Source organism: Bison bison, unplaced genomic scaffold, assembly GCF_000754665.1.
Source record: "Bison bison bison isolate TAMUID 2011002044 unplaced genomic scaffold, Bison_UMD1.0 scf7180017864482, whole genome shotgun sequence".
NCBI classification, from domain to species: Eukaryota; Metazoa; Chordata; class Mammalia; order Artiodactyla; family Bovidae; genus Bison; species Bison bison.
This window is the reverse complement of record NW_011495042.1, coordinates 3,326,252-3,346,349: the sequence shown is the minus strand read 5'-3', so window position 1 is coordinate 3,346,349 and position 20,098 is coordinate 3,326,252. Positions and strand designations below refer to the sequence as shown.

At 50.6% G+C, this 20,098-nt stretch overlaps 1 protein-coding gene across 1 annotated transcript in view; it reads right to left on the bottom strand.

Annotated features, from left to right (window-relative positions):
- Positions 1-20,098, bottom strand: part of SLC6A11 (solute carrier family 6 (neurotransmitter transporter), member 11) — a 125,174-nt gene that overhangs the window by 87,169 nt on the left and 17,907 nt on the right. The window contains exon 6 of the mRNA XM_010862513.1: positions 11,765-11,897. Coding sequence (XP_010860815.1) covers positions 11,765-11,897 — 133 coding nt within the window. The remainder of the gene's footprint in view (positions 1-11,764; positions 11,898-20,098) is intronic.

Below are 20,098 nucleotides of genomic sequence, written 5' to 3'. Positions count from 1 at the left end.
AGCAGCTGGGCGCTGGGAGAGCCCCACCACCAACGCCGTCCCCGCTTGCTTCGGGCTGCAACAAAGGCTACTTGAGGGCCCAGAGACAGCGCTGCCCAGTTCCTTTCCTGGGCCTGTTCTCTTCCCTTTCATACATCTTTCCCTTTCACTCCCCCTGCCCTCTTTGCTGCTGCTTTACGCCTCATTGAATCCATCAGCCACTTTACAGGGTGCTCCTGAAGAATAAATTTTCTGTGTGGGGCTCCTGATGGCTCCCCTGCTGGCAGCTCTGGCCTGCCTTGGTGGTAGTGGGGTGGAGGGGGCGGGGAAAGGCACACATTCAAGGAGGAGCTACTGATACCCACCCCCCAGCCTGCATCTCCATCTGGCAGGTCAGGGGTAAGCTGGCTGGAGCAGGCACCCTCACCTGCCAAGGGGCCCCACCCTGCTCCTCCCCGATCCTGGAGGCATCTGTTCCCCCAGGATCTTAGCACAAGCAGCTTAAGCCCTGTGAGCCTCTGTCTTCTCATCTGTAAAATGGGGATATCAACCGTACCATTCTCATTTGTGTGTGTGTTGGTCATTCAGTCGTGTCTGACTCTTTGTGACTCCATGGACTGTAGCCCTTCAGGTTCCTCTGTCCACGGAATTCTCCAGGCAAGAATACTTGAGTGGGTTGCCATTTCCTTCCCCAGGGACCAAACCCAGGTCTCCCACATTGCAGGCAGATTCTTTACCGTCTGAGTCACCAGGGAATGCTCAGTGGTTAATGTAGCAAGGGCCTTGGAACAAGGCCCAGATCAAAGTGCCACTTAAGCATCTTCTTTACCATTAGCATCATGCAGAGGAGGCAGGCTGTTTAAGAGTCGTTGTACAGGGCTTCCCTGGTGGGCCAGTGGTTGAGTCCACCTTGCAACACAGGGGATAATGGTTTGATCCCTGGTCTGGGAAGATCCCACATGCTGTGGCGCAACTAAGCCCCTGCAGCACAACTACTGAGCCAACGCACTGCAACTACTGAGGCCCAGACACCCCAGATCCCGTGCTCTGCAACAAGAATTTCTGTTGTTGTTTAGTCGCTAAGTCAGGTCTGACTCTTTGCAACCCCAGGGGCTGTAGCCCACCAAGCTTCTGTGTGCAACAAGAGGAGCCACTACAATGAGAAGTTGGCATGACACAATGAAACGGTAGACCCGCTCACTGCAAGGAGAGAAAGCCCACACACAGCAACCAAGACCCAGCAGAGCCAAATTAAATAAATACATGAAATTAAAAGAAAAAAAAAGAGTCTTTGTACAGATGTAACGAACAGAAACAGACTCACAGATACAGGAAACAAACTTGCGGTGACCGGTAGGAAGATAGGTGAAGGGAACTAAGAGGTACAAACTACTAGGTATAAAATAAGTAAGTTACAAGGATGTGAGTACAGCATAGGAAGTGGAGCCAATGTTTCAAAATAACTCCATCTGGAGTTTAATCTATAAAAGTACTGAACCACTAGGATGTACACCTGAAACTAATATTGTAAGTCAACTACACTTTAATAAATGGAAAAAAAAAAAAGAGTCCTTGTACCACCTCCAACTCCTCTACTTGTTGGTGAATGAAGGAAGGAAAAGAAAAAAAATCAATTGAAGGCTATTTGCAGCTGTTTCTGTGTGAGTGCGTCTGTCTGTGTGTGTGTTTTCTTTTCTCCTGCCTTGGTGTCCTGGAGCTCTGAAAAGGATAAAAACAGTGGCCTAAAGCAGTGAAAAGGCAGGATTCTTCTTAAAATCCCAGCTAATCCTGCAGCTTCCTTTAAAGTGGCAGCAGGAGGAGAGGGGAGGGGCCCAGAACTGTTTTTGCAGCACCCTCCCCTCCCAACCACTGCTCCTGGAGACCAGGAAACAAGGGGGAAAAATCCATAAATCATTCTCCAGAGGAGGACAGAAGGAGGAACGCTCAGGGAGACACAGCAGAGAACAGGAGCCAGCCCGGGGGGTGTGAGGGCAGCAGGAGAGGGCACCTGACTATCTGGTGGGCAGGGAGGGCTGCCTGCAGAAGGCAAAGCATCCAGGCAAGAGCTGGGCCAGTCACCCCATTCAAAAGTCAAAAAAGAGGGCTTCCCTGGTGGTCCAGTGGTTAAGAATCCACCTTGCAATGCAGGGGACACCAGTTCGATCCCTGGTCCAGGAAGATCCCACATGCTGTGGGACAACGAAGCCCATAAGCCACAACCACTGAGTCCGTGTGCAGCAACTGCTGAAGCCCATGTGCTCTAGAGCCTGGGTTCCACAGCAAGAGAAGCCACCACAGTGAGAAGCCTGCGCCCTGCAACTAGAGTGTAGCCCATGCTCTCTGCAACGAGAGAAAGTCCACGAGCAGCAATGAAGACCCAGCTCAGCCACAGATACATTTTTTAAAAAGGTCAAAAAAGAGAAAGATCTCAAACTCCGGTGCACCATCAGGTCCTGCAGAACGAGGATGCCACACTGGAAGGTGTCTCTGATTGGACCACCTCTCTCTGTGCACTGCACCTCCACCCTGGACACCCACTAACTGGGTTCCCTAACCTCTCCGTTCTGCACCCCACCCTGCCACCCATTCACAATGAGTAGCCAGAGCCAGTTTTTAAGGATGAAAGTCAGATCATGTCACCCTTGCTTAAAATCTTCCAGTTGTTCTCCACTGCCCTTAGAATAAAACCCCTGACCACTCAGCACAGCTGCAAGGTCTGAGCCCTGCCCTATCACATGCCACCATCCACTCCACCTGGCCCCAGTTCTATGTCACCTCTCCAATTCACCAGGTCCTTCCCTCACTTGAGAATTTCATCTGTGCTGCTCACCTGGACACTCCCTTCCCATCTTTGACATCACAGATGGGGGCCCCACTCAGTAATGCTTTCCTTTACCCCCCTCACCCCAAGGAGATCTCCTGCCTTCATTCTTCCCCCTCCAGCCCCCATTCTATACCTACAATATTCCTATAACTGTTCATTCTTCATCTGACAATCAGCTTCATAGTCTGAAGAGCCCCCCAGTCTCATACCTGGCACACAGCAGGTGAGCAAGAAGGCACCTAGTGGATTAATAAAATAGTCAATGAGTAACACGCACTGCAAGTGAGCATTTAGATACAAAAACCCAGCACATTTGGGAGCTGGAAAGGCTGGGGTGAGATTTTTAAGGATCCTTTGGAAAAGCTCTCCATCCCAAATCATCACTGTAACTTTTCAGTATCTCAAATGGTCCATGCTTTGGGTGACAACAATTTTGATGTTCGTTTCTTTTTGTGTGGCAAACAGTTTTCATGAATTAGTTTAACAGATTAGAGATCCAAGAACTTTTTCTGTGAAGGGCCAGATAGTGCATATTTTAGGCTTTGTGGGTCCACACACTCTGTTGCAGTTACTCAGCTCTGTCATTGTACCAGCACAAAAGAATTTGACGGCAACGCAGAAAGATGGATGTGGCTGTGCTCCAACAAAACCTTATTTACAAAAGCAGGTCATGGGTCAGATTCTGTGAAAGGCCAATGCTGACTGATCCGTGGGTCAGGCTAAGGCCTAGCAAAGCCACACGGGAAGGGCACACAGTAAAGACAAGTCTTTTCAGTCTTCGGCAAGCATGCAGAGCCGGTACTAGGATCACCCTACTCTAATGTTTCCATGCTGCAGTGCGACAACACAGAATAAAGACAAGAACGCCTGTAATTCATTTTAAATTATTGTTTTGTAGAGCATAAAGGGTTTCAGTTGTGTCATTTCGCATGTCAGCAACGGGCTTCCCTGATAGCTCAGTTGGTAAAGAATCCTCCTGCAATGCGGGAGACCTGGGTTCGATCCCTGGGTTGGGACGATCCCCTGGAAAAGGGAAAGGCTACCCAACTCCAGTGTTCTGGCCTGGAGAATTCCATGGACTGTATAGTCCGTGGGGCTGCAAAGAGTCAGACAAGCCTGAGTGACTTTCACTTTCAATATGTTTGTGCAAATGGGAAGTTCTAAGAGCAATTTTCTCTCTGGAGGACCTGGGGAGCTATTGTTAAATGTCTAGGTGGGTGGGTGAATGGACGGATGAACAACAAAAAAGGAGAAGACAGGTTGTTTTCTAAGGTGATTATAAGGTAAACTTGGTTAATACTTAGATGAGATGTTAGAGGAGAAGTTGTGCAAATGAGTTAGTGGCTTCAGGCCTATGAGACCATAGAGAGGACCTGTTGGCAGGGATGGGCAAGATGAATCTGGTTGACAAAAAACGAGTAAAAAGCAAAGACTTTTCAACAAATGGACATTCATATGCAGAAATGAATCGAGACACACACCTTACACCGTTTACAAAAATTTACTCAAATGGGTCAGAGATCTAAATGCAAAATGCACAACTATAACAAAGTCATCTTGGGAAAACCTAGACTTTACATATGGCAAAGGCTTTTAGATAAAATATAACACCAAAAGCACACTCTGGGAAGGGGCTAGTTGACAGGTTGGACCCCATTAAATTAAAAATTTCTGTTACACAAAAGACAATGTCAAAAGTATGTGAAAGCAAGCCACAGACAAGGAGAGTATATTTGCAAAAGACACATCTGATAAAGTACTGTTATCCAAAATGCACAAAGAGCTCTTAAAGCTCAACAATAAGAAAACAACCAATTACGAAATGGGTCAAAAACCTCAACGGACATCTCACCAAAGAGATATACAGATAGTAAATAAGCATATGGAAAGATGCTCCACACCACCTGTGATCAGGGAAATGCAAGTTACTATAATCAGGAGATACCACTACATAGCTAGTGTTGTTGTCTAGTTGCTGAGTCGTGTCCGACTCTTTGTGACCCCATGGACTGTAGCCCGCCAGGCTCCTCTGTCCATGGGATTTCCCAGGCAAGAATACTGGAGTGGGTTGCCTTTTCCTTTTCCAGGCAGTCTTCCTGAATCAGGGATCAAACCCGAGTGTCCTGCTTGGCAGGTGGATTCTTTACCACAGAGCCACCAGGGAGGCCCCACATACCAGTCAGGATGTAGGACAGCTCAAATCCAAAACACTGATGATACCAAATGCTGGCAAGGATGCAGAGCAACAGGGACTCTCTTACACTGAAGGTGGGAACTTAAGATGGTACAGCCGCTGTGGAAGATAGTCCCGTAGTTTCATATAAAATTGAACATACTCTTACCATAAGAACCAGCAGTCAAGCTCCTTGGTATTTATCCAAAGAGTTGAAAACCTAAGCCCATACAAATGCTTACACACGAATGTTCATAGCATCTTTATTCCTAGTTGTCAAACGTGTAAGTACCCAAGACGTCCATCCACAGGTGAATGTGGTACACATCCAGACAACGGGACATTATTAGTCAGTGATAAAAAGACATGAGCTACCAAGACACAAAAAGACATGGAGGAAACTTAAACGCACCTTGCTAAGTGAAAGAAGTCAATCTTAAAAAAAGCTACAAACAGTATCATTCCAATGATATGGCATTCTGGAAAAGTCAGAAGTATGGAGACAGCTAAAAGATTGGGTTTTGGTTGTTGCCAGGGATGGGGAAAGTGGGAGGAGATGTACAGGAAGTGCACAGATTTTTAGGGTGGTAGAACTACTTTATATGAGACTTTAATATTGGATCCATGTCATTATACATTATGAAAGTGAAAGTGTTAATCGCTCAGTCGTGTACAACTCTTTGCAATCCCACGGACTGTATCCTGCTAGGCTCCTCTGTCCATGGAATTCTCCAGGCAAGAATACTGGAGTTGGTAGCCATTCCCTTCTCCAGGGGATCTTCCCCACCCAGGGATCAAACCAGGGCCTCCTGCACTGCAGTAGATTCTTTACTGTCTGGCCCACGAGTGATTTAGGCATTAAGCGTTATGTGTGTGCTTGGTTGCTCAGTCGTGTGCGACATTTCACGACCCCATGGACTGTAGCCCACCAGGATCACACATTTGCCCAAATTCACAGACTGTACAACACCAAAAGTGAGCCCTAATATAAATTATAGACTTTGGGAGGATATGATATGTCTATGTAGGCTCATCAGTTTTAACCAATGTACCACTCTGGTGGGGGTTGTTGATAATGGGGGAGGTAACACAGTGTGGGGGCAGGGAGTAGATGAGAAATCCCTGTACTTTCTGCTTCACTCTGCTGTGAACGTAAAACTGCTCTAAAAAGAGAAAATCTCCAAAAGCAAAACAAAAAATCAAGAACACAGGAAAATCACAAAGCTGTCTCCGTGTCTTAGCCACTTGATTTCAATTATCCAGACTGAAAATGTTTATCATCCAGAAGATGACAACTTATTAACAGCTTGGAAGTTTTTTCCTAAAGAAACCAAGTGTTTCAGAATCCTATATTTACTAATTTACAATTGAGAAGTGTTCTTATTTATTTTGTTAATCCAGACTTCTGGGAATTTTCAATACCGTCTAGAGAGACGGGATGAATAACCATGTGGAACTAAAACCAGGACAAGAAAATAAATGGCTTCCTAAGCTCTTGCCACACGCTCAGAAATCAGATCTACATGTTGTCTTTGAAGCTGGACATGAGCCCCCAGCTGGAGGTATCAGAACAGATGAGGATCAGGCTTAGGGAAAGCAGAGACCCAAAACTGAATTCCAGCTCTGCTCCTTCCAAGCGGGATGGCCTCAGGCAAATTTCGCGACCTCTTGGGGTCTCCACGTCCTTATATGTACAGTAGGGTTTGGACTTAAACCCTCCCAGCTCAGACAAGCTGTATTCTGACATTCCAGAGCTGGGTCTCTGCCATTAGAATCACCTTGTTCACAGGACCTGATTCTCTAGCTCTACTGCTTAATGTGAGCACTACTACACAGAATCCTAACTGCTCCTCTGTCGCTGCCCCCTGCACCCAGTGTGGACTGCACACTCTGCGGGGGCAAGACTGTCCACCATCCCCCCGGGTGCATCCTGGCACCTCGCAGGGAGCCCCCGCACAGGCGGGATTCACCCTTTCCACAATCCACCGTTGTCCCGGGTGCATCCTGGCACCTCGCAGGGAGCCCCCGCACAGGCGGGATTCACCCTTTCCACAAAAGTCTACCAAGCAGCAGTCGTGTACCACTGGCTCTGCACTGAAGCTGGAACTCGGAGACCATCTCTCCAGCCACAGCAGCCTCTTCTGAGTGTCCAGGTTGCTCACTCAGACCCTGGGAGACCCTGAATGTGGGTCTGTGATGTCAGAAGGATGGAAAGTGCTGAGGAAGGTACAGAAGATGGAGCTGAAGGTCACATGCAGCGATTATCCTTCGTGGGGTGGGGGACACTGATGCCAACACAGCCTCGGGGCCCACATACCGCCCCGCAGACCAACGGAGAGCACTGTCACACCTCCACCTGCAGCCTTGCCACAGCCTCATCTGGGATCTACTTATTTGTGAAGTGAAAAGACAAAGTGTTAGTCTATCAGCTGTGTCTGACTCTTTGTGACCCCATGGACTGTAGCCCACTAGGCTCCTCTGTGCATGGGGTTCTCCAGGGAAGAATACTGGAGTGGGTTGCCATGCCCTCCTCCAGGGGATCTTCCTGATCCAGGGATTGAACCCGGGTCTCCTGCATTGCAGGCAGATTCTTTACCATCTGGGCCACCAGGGAAACTCTGATCCCAAATCCACACTTACAGAAGCACCTGCCAAGAGGCTGAGCCTACAGTATCTGCATCCACTCCTGAGCAAGGGTTGTGGTCTCAACTGAGTTAAAGTTGGGGTTACAGTTTTTGCCTTGGAGATGGGATGAAGCCAGGAACTTTTCCTCAACTTGATGAAATTTCTCCTGAGGCCCAGGTATGGATAGAGGGCTGGAACTTGGGGTGAAGAGGAAATGCCAGCTCGGGCATGGCCTGGACAATAGCAGGAAGATGGAGTCCCTTCCGCTTCCTTGAACTGACCCCTGAGGATGACTCTGGCCAGAGTCCTGCAAGCAGGTGGCAGGGGCAACCTCTGCCCACTCATGAAGATTCAAATGACCTGTGTTTATTTTTAACTGCTTTTATATAAAATCTGAAAAGCCTTTGGACACTGGGCTCACATCCAAGGTGAGGTGAATAATAAACAGTAAAAAAATAAAATAAATAAATAAAAGCATCAGACCCTAGAGCCCACATGCTGATCTGGGGTCTCCTAGTCTCAAACTGTCAGATGTGACCTCCAGAACCCTGTCATTGATAAGCAGCCAGGGAAGTCCCTCATGCTGGGAAGGAAAAACAAAGGGCAGGAGGAGAAGTGGGTGACAGAGGATGAGATGGTTGGATGGCATCACCGACTTGATGGACATGAGTGTGAGTAAGCTGTGGGAGATGGTGATGGACAGGGAAGCCTGGCGTGCTGCAGTCCATGGGGTCACAAAGAGTCGGACACGACTGAGCAACTGAACAAAAACGGAGCTGGGCCACCAGAGCAGGTCCTAACCTGACACTTACTCACCATGTGACTGTGAACAAGTCCCTTCTGCTCTCTGAACCTCAGTTTCCTCATCCATAAAATATGGGTGTGGATGGACCAGATAGTCTCCAAGGAGCTTTGTAGGTCCTGAAACCCACATCTCATCCTGGACACTCACCCTGGTCTTGGGCATGGGACATGGAGAAGAGCCCATGAAGCCCAGTCTTAAAGAAAGGACTTAACTGCTCATGTGACTTCAACATTTCCCTTAATAGGACCATTTAGCTGCATCCAACAGTCACGGAGCACATAGTAGTGCTCTTAACAGCCTCTTCATAAGCCACCTGTAAGGAAACTGTCACTGTCCTCAGGTCACACGTGACAGGATTGATGGTGCACTCACCCAGAGGCCTGGGCTATGCAGTCACCAAGGTGCAGGGTCAATCCCAGCCCCTCCCCCCTCCCCACTTGAGTGTCCTTGTGGGCTTATATAACCCCACAAATCCTCAGTTTCCTCGTCTGTACAGTGGAGATAATGCCGGCCCCTCTGTCTAATAAAGTTGTTTCAAGCTCTGAATGGAATGGGCTTGTGAAGCACTCAGTAACCATCATCCTGCCTCCCCCAAACCTCTTCTGAAGTCTCTCAGCATGTAGCCTGCTGGTCCTTCCTTGATACTGGGTCCCTGCCTTAGGATTCTCCGACACACAGGCTTGATGGTTCCGCCAGTGGTAAGCGGTCCTGTCTTGGGACTGAGCTTCCTCCCACCATGGCCCATGCCCAGGCCCAAGAGCCCAAGGTCACACAAGCCCACACATGTGCACACATCAAAACCTCATCTGCACTGTCCTCCCCACAGCCTTGAACAACCGCCACCCAGCCAGGCCCCACTGGCCCCGCACAAACACCCGAAAAGCTGGTCATCGTAGTAGAAGCAACAAGAGCACCAAGCATGACAGCTCTCCTCCCTGTTTCAGATGGTTCACGAAGCACTGTCACACAGGTCATCTGCGGAGGGTAGAGGCTGTTTTTTTTCATCTTAGATACCCACTGAATAATGCCAGGTATCAAGCAGATACTCGGAAACTATTTCTTGGATGAATAAGTTTGACAACAAGATTTTTAAAAATCACCATCTTCTTCTCACACTACGATCAGGTCTCCATTCTGCTAAGCATTAAAATGTGCAGCCATGCATTTCAGTCTTGCAACCCCCCCGTGAGACGAGCTCACTTATCAATCCCTGTTTGGCCAAAGAGGAAACAGGCTCAGAGAAGGTAAGTGATTCACCCCAGGTCTCAGTCAGTGAGAGACAGACCTAGGATGTGGACCCGGGTTTTAGACCCTGGTTCTCACCTCCTGCAGTCTGTCTCCTCTTTTTAAGCCGAAAAAGGCAGTGGCTGGGGGTGGGGGGGAAGGGAGTGGTGCATGGGAGCAGGATGCATGTAGTCTAAAATAGTAGACTGATAATACAATGATTTTTATATTTTGGAAAAACAGAAAAAAAATCTTATTGTCTTTAAGACACAAACCAGAGGAAGCAAAGATCGGCAAAATCGTCTCGTCTGAAGGGACACGAGAGTCTCTGTCCTACTTTCTGGTCCCTGAGGCACATTCATGATTACTTTCTAGTATGTCCTCAGCCTCCTGATAGCTCATAACATGAGGCTTATTGACGTCTCTTCTGTTTTCTTCTAAGTCCTCTCACTCAGGTCTGCCCACCTCCCACATTTTAGCAGTGGGTTCTTCATCCCACCTACCACCCTGGGAGCTGAGGGGACCATCTTTTGCATAAGATCCCAGAGTCATTCTTACTTCCTCAGAGGTTTTGTCTCCATGCATTGCCTCCACCAATGACTTAAGAGTAAAGCTTACGAGCAACTGCCTACCAGAAGCCGGCAGTCAGGGACTATGACACAGTCAGGGTGACACAGGCATTTAAAAAAAGCCCTATCTTCCTTTTTCCCACAAATGAGGAAGCCAATGGTGGCTCAGACGGTAAAGAATCTGCCTGCAGTATGGGACACCTGGGTTTGATCCCTGGGTCGGGAAGATCCTCTGGAGAAGGGAATGACTACCTACTCCAGTATTCTTGCCTGGAGAATTCTATGGACAGAAGAGCCTGGTGGACTATAACCTATGGGTTCACACAGAGTCAGACATGAGTGAGCAACTAATGCTGTTCATGGCATTGACACTCAGCCACAGGACTGTGGACTGTGGCCAACCGAGTACCCATAGAAGCAGGTGGCTGCTGCTCAGCTCAGCCCAAGGCTGCCAGGCAGATACACAAGCCCAGTGGTGCCCAGTCTTCCAACTTTCCAAGGGACAATGGAATCCTGTTTTCATATATTTCAAATGAAATTACCTGGTTTCTACATCTTGGTAACGATTTCTCCTCCCCTTCTTCTTCTTTTTTTTTTTTTTAATAACATACACGAGTGGGCTGGACTTGGCCATGAGCTGCACCTGTGACCCTGGTGGCACACACGGCTGCAGTCATCAGACATCCCTCTGCTCCCCTCGCGTCTAAGCCTCCCTGGCAGCTGGTGAGGCCGTGTCTCAGGCTCTGGCCAGCGGGTTGGGAGTGGAAGAGCCACTGTGACTTTCGGGCCAGGGCAGCTCAGAGCTTGCTGTCTGCTCCCATCTTTCTTCTCCTATGGTCCCGGGTGGCTCAGCCGTAAAGAAACCACCTGCAATGCAGGAGATGCGGGTTTGATCCCTGGGTCAGGAAGATGCCCTGGAAAAGGGAATAGTAACCTACTCCAGTATTCTTGCCTGGGAAATCCTACGGACAGAGGAGCCTGGTGGGCTACATCCATGGAGTCGCAAAGGGTCAGATACGACTGATCGACTAGAAAACAAACAAACAACAACGAGGCACTGGAGGCCACATGGTACAGACAGCACCGAAGGGTGGAGGCGGCTGCCCTGGCCCTCACGGACCGCAGGCGGGTGAGATCTCCAGGTCCATCGGTGGAGACGGCCCGTGCCGCCTGCCGAGCACATGCCTGGAGCCCAGGTCCTCAACACAGAATCCCCCATGGTCGTAGTTCAGCACTCCCTGGTGTCCAGAGCACTTCAACTTTCCTTTCTGTATATGACTCTCAACCCAGGAAGAAAGCAGGATGAGGCTCTGCTATTTCACAGGTGAGCAAACCAAGGCGCAGAAGGGGGACGTGAGCAACCTCGAGGTGTGTGGCCAACAGCTGGTGGACAGGGGATTTCAACTCTGGACTCCAGAGCACTGCACAGTGCTCCTCCTAGCTCCCAATTCAGGAGCTGGCCTTCGTACTGTGATGCCCCTGGCGCTCTCTGGCTCACCTGTGAGCTTGTACGAGGACCACTCGCCCCCTCCCCTCCTGCAGCGAGCTGAAGATCCATCTCTTACCTTTCCCGTGGACTTGGTGCCCTTCCAGATGCAGAAGTAACAGATGGTCCAGGCTGCCAGCAGACACAAGGCCAGCTCCCAGCGAAGGTCCCCAATGTGCTCGATCCCATCCGAGATGGCCAGGACCCGGCGCCTGCAGAACGGAGGGCCCAGAGTCATGGGGGCTGGAGATAGCCCACGCGGACCCCGCTGTGGGCAGGGGCTAGTGCTGTAGAAGCGGCAGGGGCAGGTCACTCAGCCATGCGCCCACCGTTCACCAAGCGTCTTCTCTGGGTCATCCCAGGGCCGGTGTGGGGGTCTCAGAAAGGAATGAGACCCAGCCCCAGCCATCCTGGATTCACCCTGAGGGGGGAAGGGGACCGGCTGGGGGTTCGGAGATGGCATATGGGACAGTACAGTAAGAGCTATGTGGAGGACATCCAGGGGAAGCACTGAACCTACTTCAGGGATCCCAGGAGATGGCAGGACCGTCCATAAACACTCCAGGTCCCTCCCTGAGGGGCGAGGGGTGACGACACGTTCCTGCTGAGCTCAGCTCTGGCCAGAGGACCTGCTGTGGCCAGTGGCACACAAGGCCCTTCAGACAGCGGCATTCAGAGCCAGGCGGTGTGGTCTGCCCTGTTCCTTCACACGAGTGTTGCTGTCCTAACAGAAGCATGTTTCCAAGCGGCCCTCTAGAAGCTCGAGTTCATGAAAGGATACGTGAGCCTTCCGGCCACCCTAGGTCAGAGCCGCTATGTGAGCAAGAAATTCTGCTGAAAGACAAGTGCCGGATGATGTTACTTGTACGAGGAATCTAAAACTACAGCAAACTAGTAAATAAAACCAAAGAGCAGCAGACTCACAGATACAGAGAACAAACTAGTGGTTACCAGTGGGGAGAAGGAAGGTAGGGCAAGAGGAAATATAGGGTAGGAGCTTCTTTAAAAAAAATTATTACAGGGTTATTATAGGACTTCCTTGGTGGCTCAGATGGTAAAGAGTCTTCCTGCAATGCAGGAGACACAGGTTCGATCCCTGGGTTGAGAAGATCCCTTGCAGAAGGGATTGGCTACCCACTCCAGGACTCTTACCTGGGAAACTCAGGACAGAGGAGCCTGGAGGGATACACAGTCCCTGGGATTGCAAAAGAGTCAGATATGACTGAGTGACTAACACACATGGGAGTATATAAAGTCATGTGTGTGAAACTTTTCAAAGTTGTAAAGCACTGTGGAATTTAAATAATCATTCATTCAAAAAAACCAGAACTCGATTTCTTCAGGCTACTAAGATCTTCATTACTGCAGCACAACCCAGACTATCCTGACTGCCACGGGGCTCAGAGAAAGCTTTGTGGAAGAAGTGACATTTGAGCTAGAATTTGAAGGATGATCGAGTTTAGCCAGAAGAGGGAGTGGGTAGAGATAGCTTCAGGTCCAGGGACAAGCACGAGCAATGGCCAGAAAACAGAGCATGGAGTACGCAGGGAACGTGGGGGCCCAGAGAGCAGAAGGGAAAAGCAGGGCAGACAGATATACAGAGGAAGCATCACTGGGAGCCCGGAACAGCGGGCCAAGGGGCAGGGGTGTCCAGGGGGCCCAGGCCACAGGATGCATCCAGCCACAGCCTCGCTTGGAACCCACCCATCCTTCAGAGCTGACACGGGCCTGTCTTTCACAGCAGATCCTGGGGCTTGTGTCTCTCCAGAGTCAGACTCTCCACGCTCCATATTGTCCAGAACCGTGGCATCAACACCAGCCCCCTCCACACTTGCTCCACGAACCCCATTTCAGCTGCCAAGCCACCCCCACCGGACCACGCCAGTCGCCTGGGCACTCTGGGAACGTCCTCTGAGAAAAGCAGCTCCCATCCCACCAAGCATGAAAGCCTCCCTCAGTGTCTATCTCCCTGGGAATCCACTCGGGGCCTGATTCTGCATTAATTACTCAATGACAACAATTAGCCCTGGTCTGCAGGCTCCCTCCAGCCCCAAACCCTGCTAGAGAAATCAGGCAGGCCCCCAGACAAAATTGGGCTGCATGCAGTCAGGGATTTACTCTGAAGAAAACCAGCTCTCACTAGACTGATAGCCAGAAAGGGGAATATCTACTTAAATACACATTTATTGAGCACATACTAGGTGCTAGGCACTACAATTATCCTGAGGATAAAGAAGTATGCATGTGCAGCTCTTGCCCTATACTAGGAGGAGTTGGGCAAAAAGAAGTACCACCTGTTTGAGAAAGAAAGGAGACAGCTGCTTCGTTATAAAGGTTACTTTATTTGTTTCTCATGTCTTAGCAGTCTTTGGCTTTAATTCACTTTAAAGTGAAGGGCTGTATTAAGTGAAACTTCTATTCTTATAACATCCTGGATAAAGAAATGGCAACCCACTCTAGTATTCTTGCCTGGGAAATCCTATGGACCAAGGAGCCTGGCAGGCTACGGTCCATGGGGTCACAAAAAGTCACATACAACTGAGCAACAGAGCACATTCTTATAACCGAGCAGCAAGATCCAGAGCACGATCCTTGTGGGATGCCTGCTGAAAATGTAAAAATTCCTGGGTCCCATCCTGGACCCATCAGGTCTGAATCCTTATGGAATGGTTCTGAGGAAGCTTGCATTTTGCTACATTTTCCCAAGGATTGCTAGTGCAGGGCAAGGCTTGGGTATCACTGCAGAAGTAGAATTTTCTGGTAATGAAGGAATAACTTAGAAACAACAAGGCTTTTTTTTTGAGAGAGAGAGAACATGAAGGGAGGGGGGCTTCTCTAATGCCTCAGACAGTAAAGAATCCGCCTGTAATGCAGGAGACCCAGGTTTGATCCCTGGGTCGGGAAGATCCCCTGGAGAAGGAAATAGCAACCCACTCCAGTATTCTTGCCTGGAGAATCCCATGGACAGAGGAGAATGACGGGCTACAATCCACGAGGTCACGAAGAGTTGGACATGACTGGGTGACTTTCACTACCACTATCACTATTTGAAGAGGGAGCTGGGGTCCTCTGAGAAGTTACTGAAGGGATGCACTGTCTCCCCAGAACACAGCAATACACTGCTGTGCCCGCTCACCCCCAAAATTCTGCAGGAACTTCAGGGTGCTCACCGACTTCCTTGTCTCCAGACCGAGAGCCTCGTAGCCGAGGATGCATACTCCCACCTGACATACTGCATACGATCTCCCCATCCCCGGCCCCTGAAAGCTTCCAGAACATCCATCAGCCGGTGAATGGGAAAGGACAACCCGGAGCAGAAGAGAAAGTGGCCGAGGCAGAGGGAGATGTCTGGGGTGCCGAGGACTCAGATCTAGCAGGGCCGCACGCACACACACGCCATCTGACTGATGTCGTGGTTTTTCTGAACGGAGCATCTGAAACTGGAAACAGCGCGGGGACCCGGGGACAAAGTAGGGGTTAGACCTGCCAGGAGCGAGCTGGCGCAGGCCCCCTCAGCCACATTTTGGAGGCTGCACACTTTCGAGTCATGCAGCCGGCTTCAGCGCCCTCTCGCTTAATTGAACAATCTAGTTCCCAGAATGGGAAGCACATTACTAAAAGCTACGCGGGATGAATGGCTCTTTTGTTCCACCAGACACTATTTGAAAACATCCTCAAACTATTTTCTTTAGGTTTTACCAGCGCTGACTCTAACTAGCATTGGACCTTGAGTTTCTAAAGAAAGGAGGCTCGGGGGGCCAGGTTCTCAGCCTGCAGGGCTGTGGGGTTGTTTTCAAACCCACAAGGGCAGCCTTTGAGAGCCTGGGGGCTGGGACACTCAACTCCGGAGACTTGGAGAAGGCACAGCTCTTCCTGGGGAAAGAAAAAAAAAAAAACTTTCTTAATGACCCTCCCCCATGAAGTGCTGGGACAGAAGAACGGTCTGAATAAAGAAGAGTCTGCTGCCAACACCCTGGCCAAAAAAGGACCCGGGAACAGACCTCCCGACACCGTTTGGGGAGCAGGAGATGCTGCAGACTGCATGGGGCCCTTCGGAGGCATTCATTGACCTGGGTTATACTGTGCACCTACTGTGAGACAGGCAGGAAAGCAGGTTCTTCACGTGGCATTTTTTTTCAGGCCATTAAGACTATGCCTGGAGATTTCCTAAGCCTAAGCCAGCACTTGGAGGTGTAATGTCTCTGCTTCTTCAGCCCTCAGCACATACAGAAGTGCCTGGGCTTGAAACCGAGCTCTGCTCCCGACCAGCCGCGTGACCCTGGGGAAGGCACATCACCCCTTTCCATAGGTTTTCTCTTTGTTGTTGTATTTTTTTCTTAGTCTTTTTTTTTAACATTTGTTTATTTTCAATTGGAGGATAATTGCTTTACAATACTGTGTTGGCTTCTCCATATATCAACATGAATCAGCCATAGGTATACACGTGTTCCCTCCCTCCTGAAGCTCCCATCACCCCCCAGTCCCACCCCTCTAGGTTATCACAAATCACCAGGTTCAAGTTCCCTGCATCATGTAGCAAATTTCCACCGTCATCTACTTTTACATACAGTAATGTCTCTGTTTCAATGCTAATCTCTCCATTTGTCCCACCGTCTCCTCCTCCCCACCGCCATATCCACAAGTCTGCTCCCTAGGTCTGTGTCTCTCTCGGTTTTCAAGCAGGAACTCATCTTACCCTCCTAACAATCCTTGATGAAGGTGCAGTTGTTATCATCATTTCAAAGATGGGGAAACTGGTGTGCCAGGCGATCAGGTAACTTGCCCAAAGTCACTGAGAGCAAGTGACAGGGTCGGGATCTGAACCCAGGGATCCTGGCTCCAGGGCCCAGACATTCACCTGTGGTGCCTGCTCCTTAGACTCCCGAATGACACGAAAATCACCCTTCCTGTCTTTATAAATCAAAGGCATGTACCCCAAAGCTACTTCACGTGTCTTCATGTGCTGGGGAAAAGCAGTACCCGGCACGCGTCCTTCATGAATTTATCAATTTATTCAAGTGACGCTTATGAAGGTGTCTTCAGTGTTGGGTACTGCGCTACACTTGGTGCCCTTCAGGGGCTCACGGTCCACCGGGGAAGACGGCCTGGTGAACAGAGCAGAGTGTGGAGAGGGTGAGGACAGGGAGCAGCAGGGGACCCTCACTGCAAGTCCAGCCAGTGTCAGGATGTGGGGGTGGGGTGGGGAGGTCCCGGGGGGCAGGAGGACAGTTAACAAAGAAGAGGGAGGCATTGGGGGCAGAAAGGCCACCAAAGGCAAAAGCCAGGAGGCTGGAACCAGGGCTCCCGGAGGCCAGAGAAGGGCTCAGTGTGAAGCAGGCAGCGGGGTGAGAAGCAAGGGCGAGGACAAGGCTGGAGTGATGAGCAGGTGAGCCTTGCTGAGGGGCAGGCGCCTCCTCCTGAGGGTGATGGAAGCCTGGGAGAACCTCACAAAGGGGCAAGGCTCCGTCAGGTGCATGTTTTGGAAAGCTCTCTTTGGTTGCAGTGGGAAGATTGGACGGTAGGCGTGGAATGGAGCAAGGTGCCCAGTGTGGAAACTTTTGCATTAACTAGGACAATAAAGAAGGAGGGGCTGGAGTAAGGTAGGGAAATGACCCTGGAGGGGAAAAGGCGGGCTGAGGAGCAGCAGGGACACCAGGTGGCTCCCGGGGGTGGCAGGTAGCAGGGAAGTGGGAGGTCCAGGCTGACACCAGGTGTGTACCTGAATGGATACACGGGGGTGGCAGGGGGAGCCGTTAGCTGAGCAGGAGTGAACCGTTAAGTAGGGTAGAAGAGGAGGAGGTAGAGAGTCAGCCAGTCTTTTAGATAAGGCGATTTTGAGATGCCCGTGGAACCCCCAGGAGGCTGCAAGGGCCGGAGGCAGCTGAGTCTCTGGCTGTAAAAGCTCACAACAGAGATGCAGGGAGGAGGTCAGACCGGAGCCCTTGGCCATCAAGTGTTCGGGGAGAGCATGAGGTCGACTGGGCAGAGGTGGAGAAATGAGCAGGAGGGGCACCCAGAGCCCCATCATTTACAGGCAGAGAAGACGGCGGAGGAGCTCTTTCAGAGGACAGAGAAGGGCTGGGCATCCCTGGAGAAGGCGGTGTCTGCAGGCAGAAGGAAAGGGCTTTCCGACAGCCTGGTGAGAGGGACAGCGCTGTGGGGTTCGGAACCTGGGAGGTAGGGGAAGCAAGGAGAGCTGCTCAGCCCTGGTGGGGCAGGCTTCAGATAGCGGTGCATGTGGGGAGGTGAGACCTGCTGAGACGGCTCTTTGGAGAAGCTGCTCTGATGGGGTCGGAGGCTGGTAGTTCTTGGCCACAGGGTACCAGGGCTGTCTTACATTTGTTTTATTTTCAGGTTGACACGACTGGGAAAGAGTCAGGAGGGAGGGAAAAGTTTCAAATACAGGATGGAATGGGGGACAAGGGAGGAAAGAGTGGGTAGAAGTCTCTGAGATGGGCAACAGGAGCAAAGTCCACAGGTGGAGACATCATTTCTGTGGGAAGAGGAGGGAAAGAGTTGGGGAATCCAACAGGTGAGTTTAAAAGCAAACCATCCTTGTTAAGAGATTCTCGGAGGAAGGAACAAGAAGGAGCTGGTGGCAGAGGTGACTGTGGCGGGTGCCACACGAGAGTCCTCATATCTCACACATTCAGTCCTCACGGCAACATAACCACCCTGAGGACATTCTTATACCCATTCTACAAGTGGGGCAACTGAGGTCCAGAAAGGCCAAGCAACTGACCCAGACTGGGACCCAAAACAGGGTTCAGATGATGATGCCCACAGCCTTGGCAGAAGCTGGCCCCAGAAAGAGGAGGCCTTCTGCTCAAGGCTTCTCCTCTGTCCTCCATGGTCTCAAGGAAGTATCTAGATCTGATCCTGCAACACCCTCATTGCCCTCTCCATGCCCCCCTCCCCGCCCCTTACACACAGAGGGGCTGAGTCTGGAGGGGAGTCCCACACCCGGCACTTCCCTTCCAAACACCAGCTTCCAGACCCGAGAGCGGTTTGACCTGAGGAAGCAGAGGTGGAGCAGGCCCCTCTCCCACCACGGCAGAGAGCTCGGGGGCAGGCGGTGTGGGAATAGGCCCCCAGCTGGTGGAGGGGGGAGCTCATCCTAATGTCCAGCATGTAGCCGGTATACACATCACCTTTCTTTAACCTGTCATGGATGGGAGCGCTGCCGGGGATGTGGAGACCGCCCTAAATACTGGCACTGAGGGGCCGAGCTATAAATAGCCTTGCTCGGGCCTCCTCTCCGGTCTCCCAAAGCAACAAACAAACAAAAAAACAGCTGATCACCCAAACAAAGGCGTCTTCCCTGCCCCCTCGGGGTCCTGCTCTCACCTCCCTGGCCCAGTGCGGGCCATCAACTCTCCCCGTGTCAGGGGTCTGCTCCTGCAGGGCCCTCGGTGGAGGCACCAAACTGAGCTGGGGACTCAAAGCAAGGACCCTCCTGGCAGGAAACTCAGGCCTCCGCATCATGCATTCCCTCGGGAGAATGACCGAGTGTTACCTGCGGGCTGCTCAGTGCCCTAAGAACAGGGGCTGCAGTGATGAGGAAGGCAGATGACTTGCCCTCTGGGAGGAGACAGGTGAAGACAAGGACAGGGACAGTTGGCATTTCCTTCCTGCTCACTGAGGTCAGTGCAACCACGATTCCCAGTTTACAGATGGGAAAACCGTGGCTTAGGGAAGCAATGTGCCCAGAAAGGCAGAGGCTGAAGCCACAAGTGCTCAACTTGAGAGACAGAGCTCGGACCCACAGCCCTGTCTTGGGAAGATGGACCAGAAATGTGTCACTCAGGGTCGACAACAAGGCAATGAAGCTGGTCTGTAACGTGTGGAGTTCCCGCACCAATTTCTTCTGTGGCTGCAGAAATCCTCCCAGATCGTGTGGAAGTCCCCTCCAGTCCTGAACACATCCTACACTTCTCCATTGCCCAGGATCCATCCCACAGTTCTTTCTGCCAGGAATGTCTCTCTCAGTTCTTACGTGCCTTCACAATTGTGCCTGTCCTTCAAGCACCAGCTCAAATAATACAAAACCTTACCAAGTGCTTCCTTGGTCTGTACCTGAACCAAACCGAGAACCTCCTTAACCCTGAAGATGCAGTGACCATCTATGTTGGCCTCTGACCTAGAAATGCCTGATGCACAAACTGTTTCTATATCAAATGCCAGACAGTACAGATTTAGGCTTCACAAGGTGCATGGTCTCTGTTCCAACTTTTCAACTCTACCCTTGCTGTGTGAAAGCAGCCAGAGACAATTTGTAAACAAATGCTGTGGCTGTCTTCCAATAAAACTTTATTTACAAAACCAGGCAGTAGATGGGTTTGGTCCATGGTTTTCTGACCTCTGTCCTAGGCTAATGCTTCCCAAAGAACACTAATCCTGTATGGTACCCTGA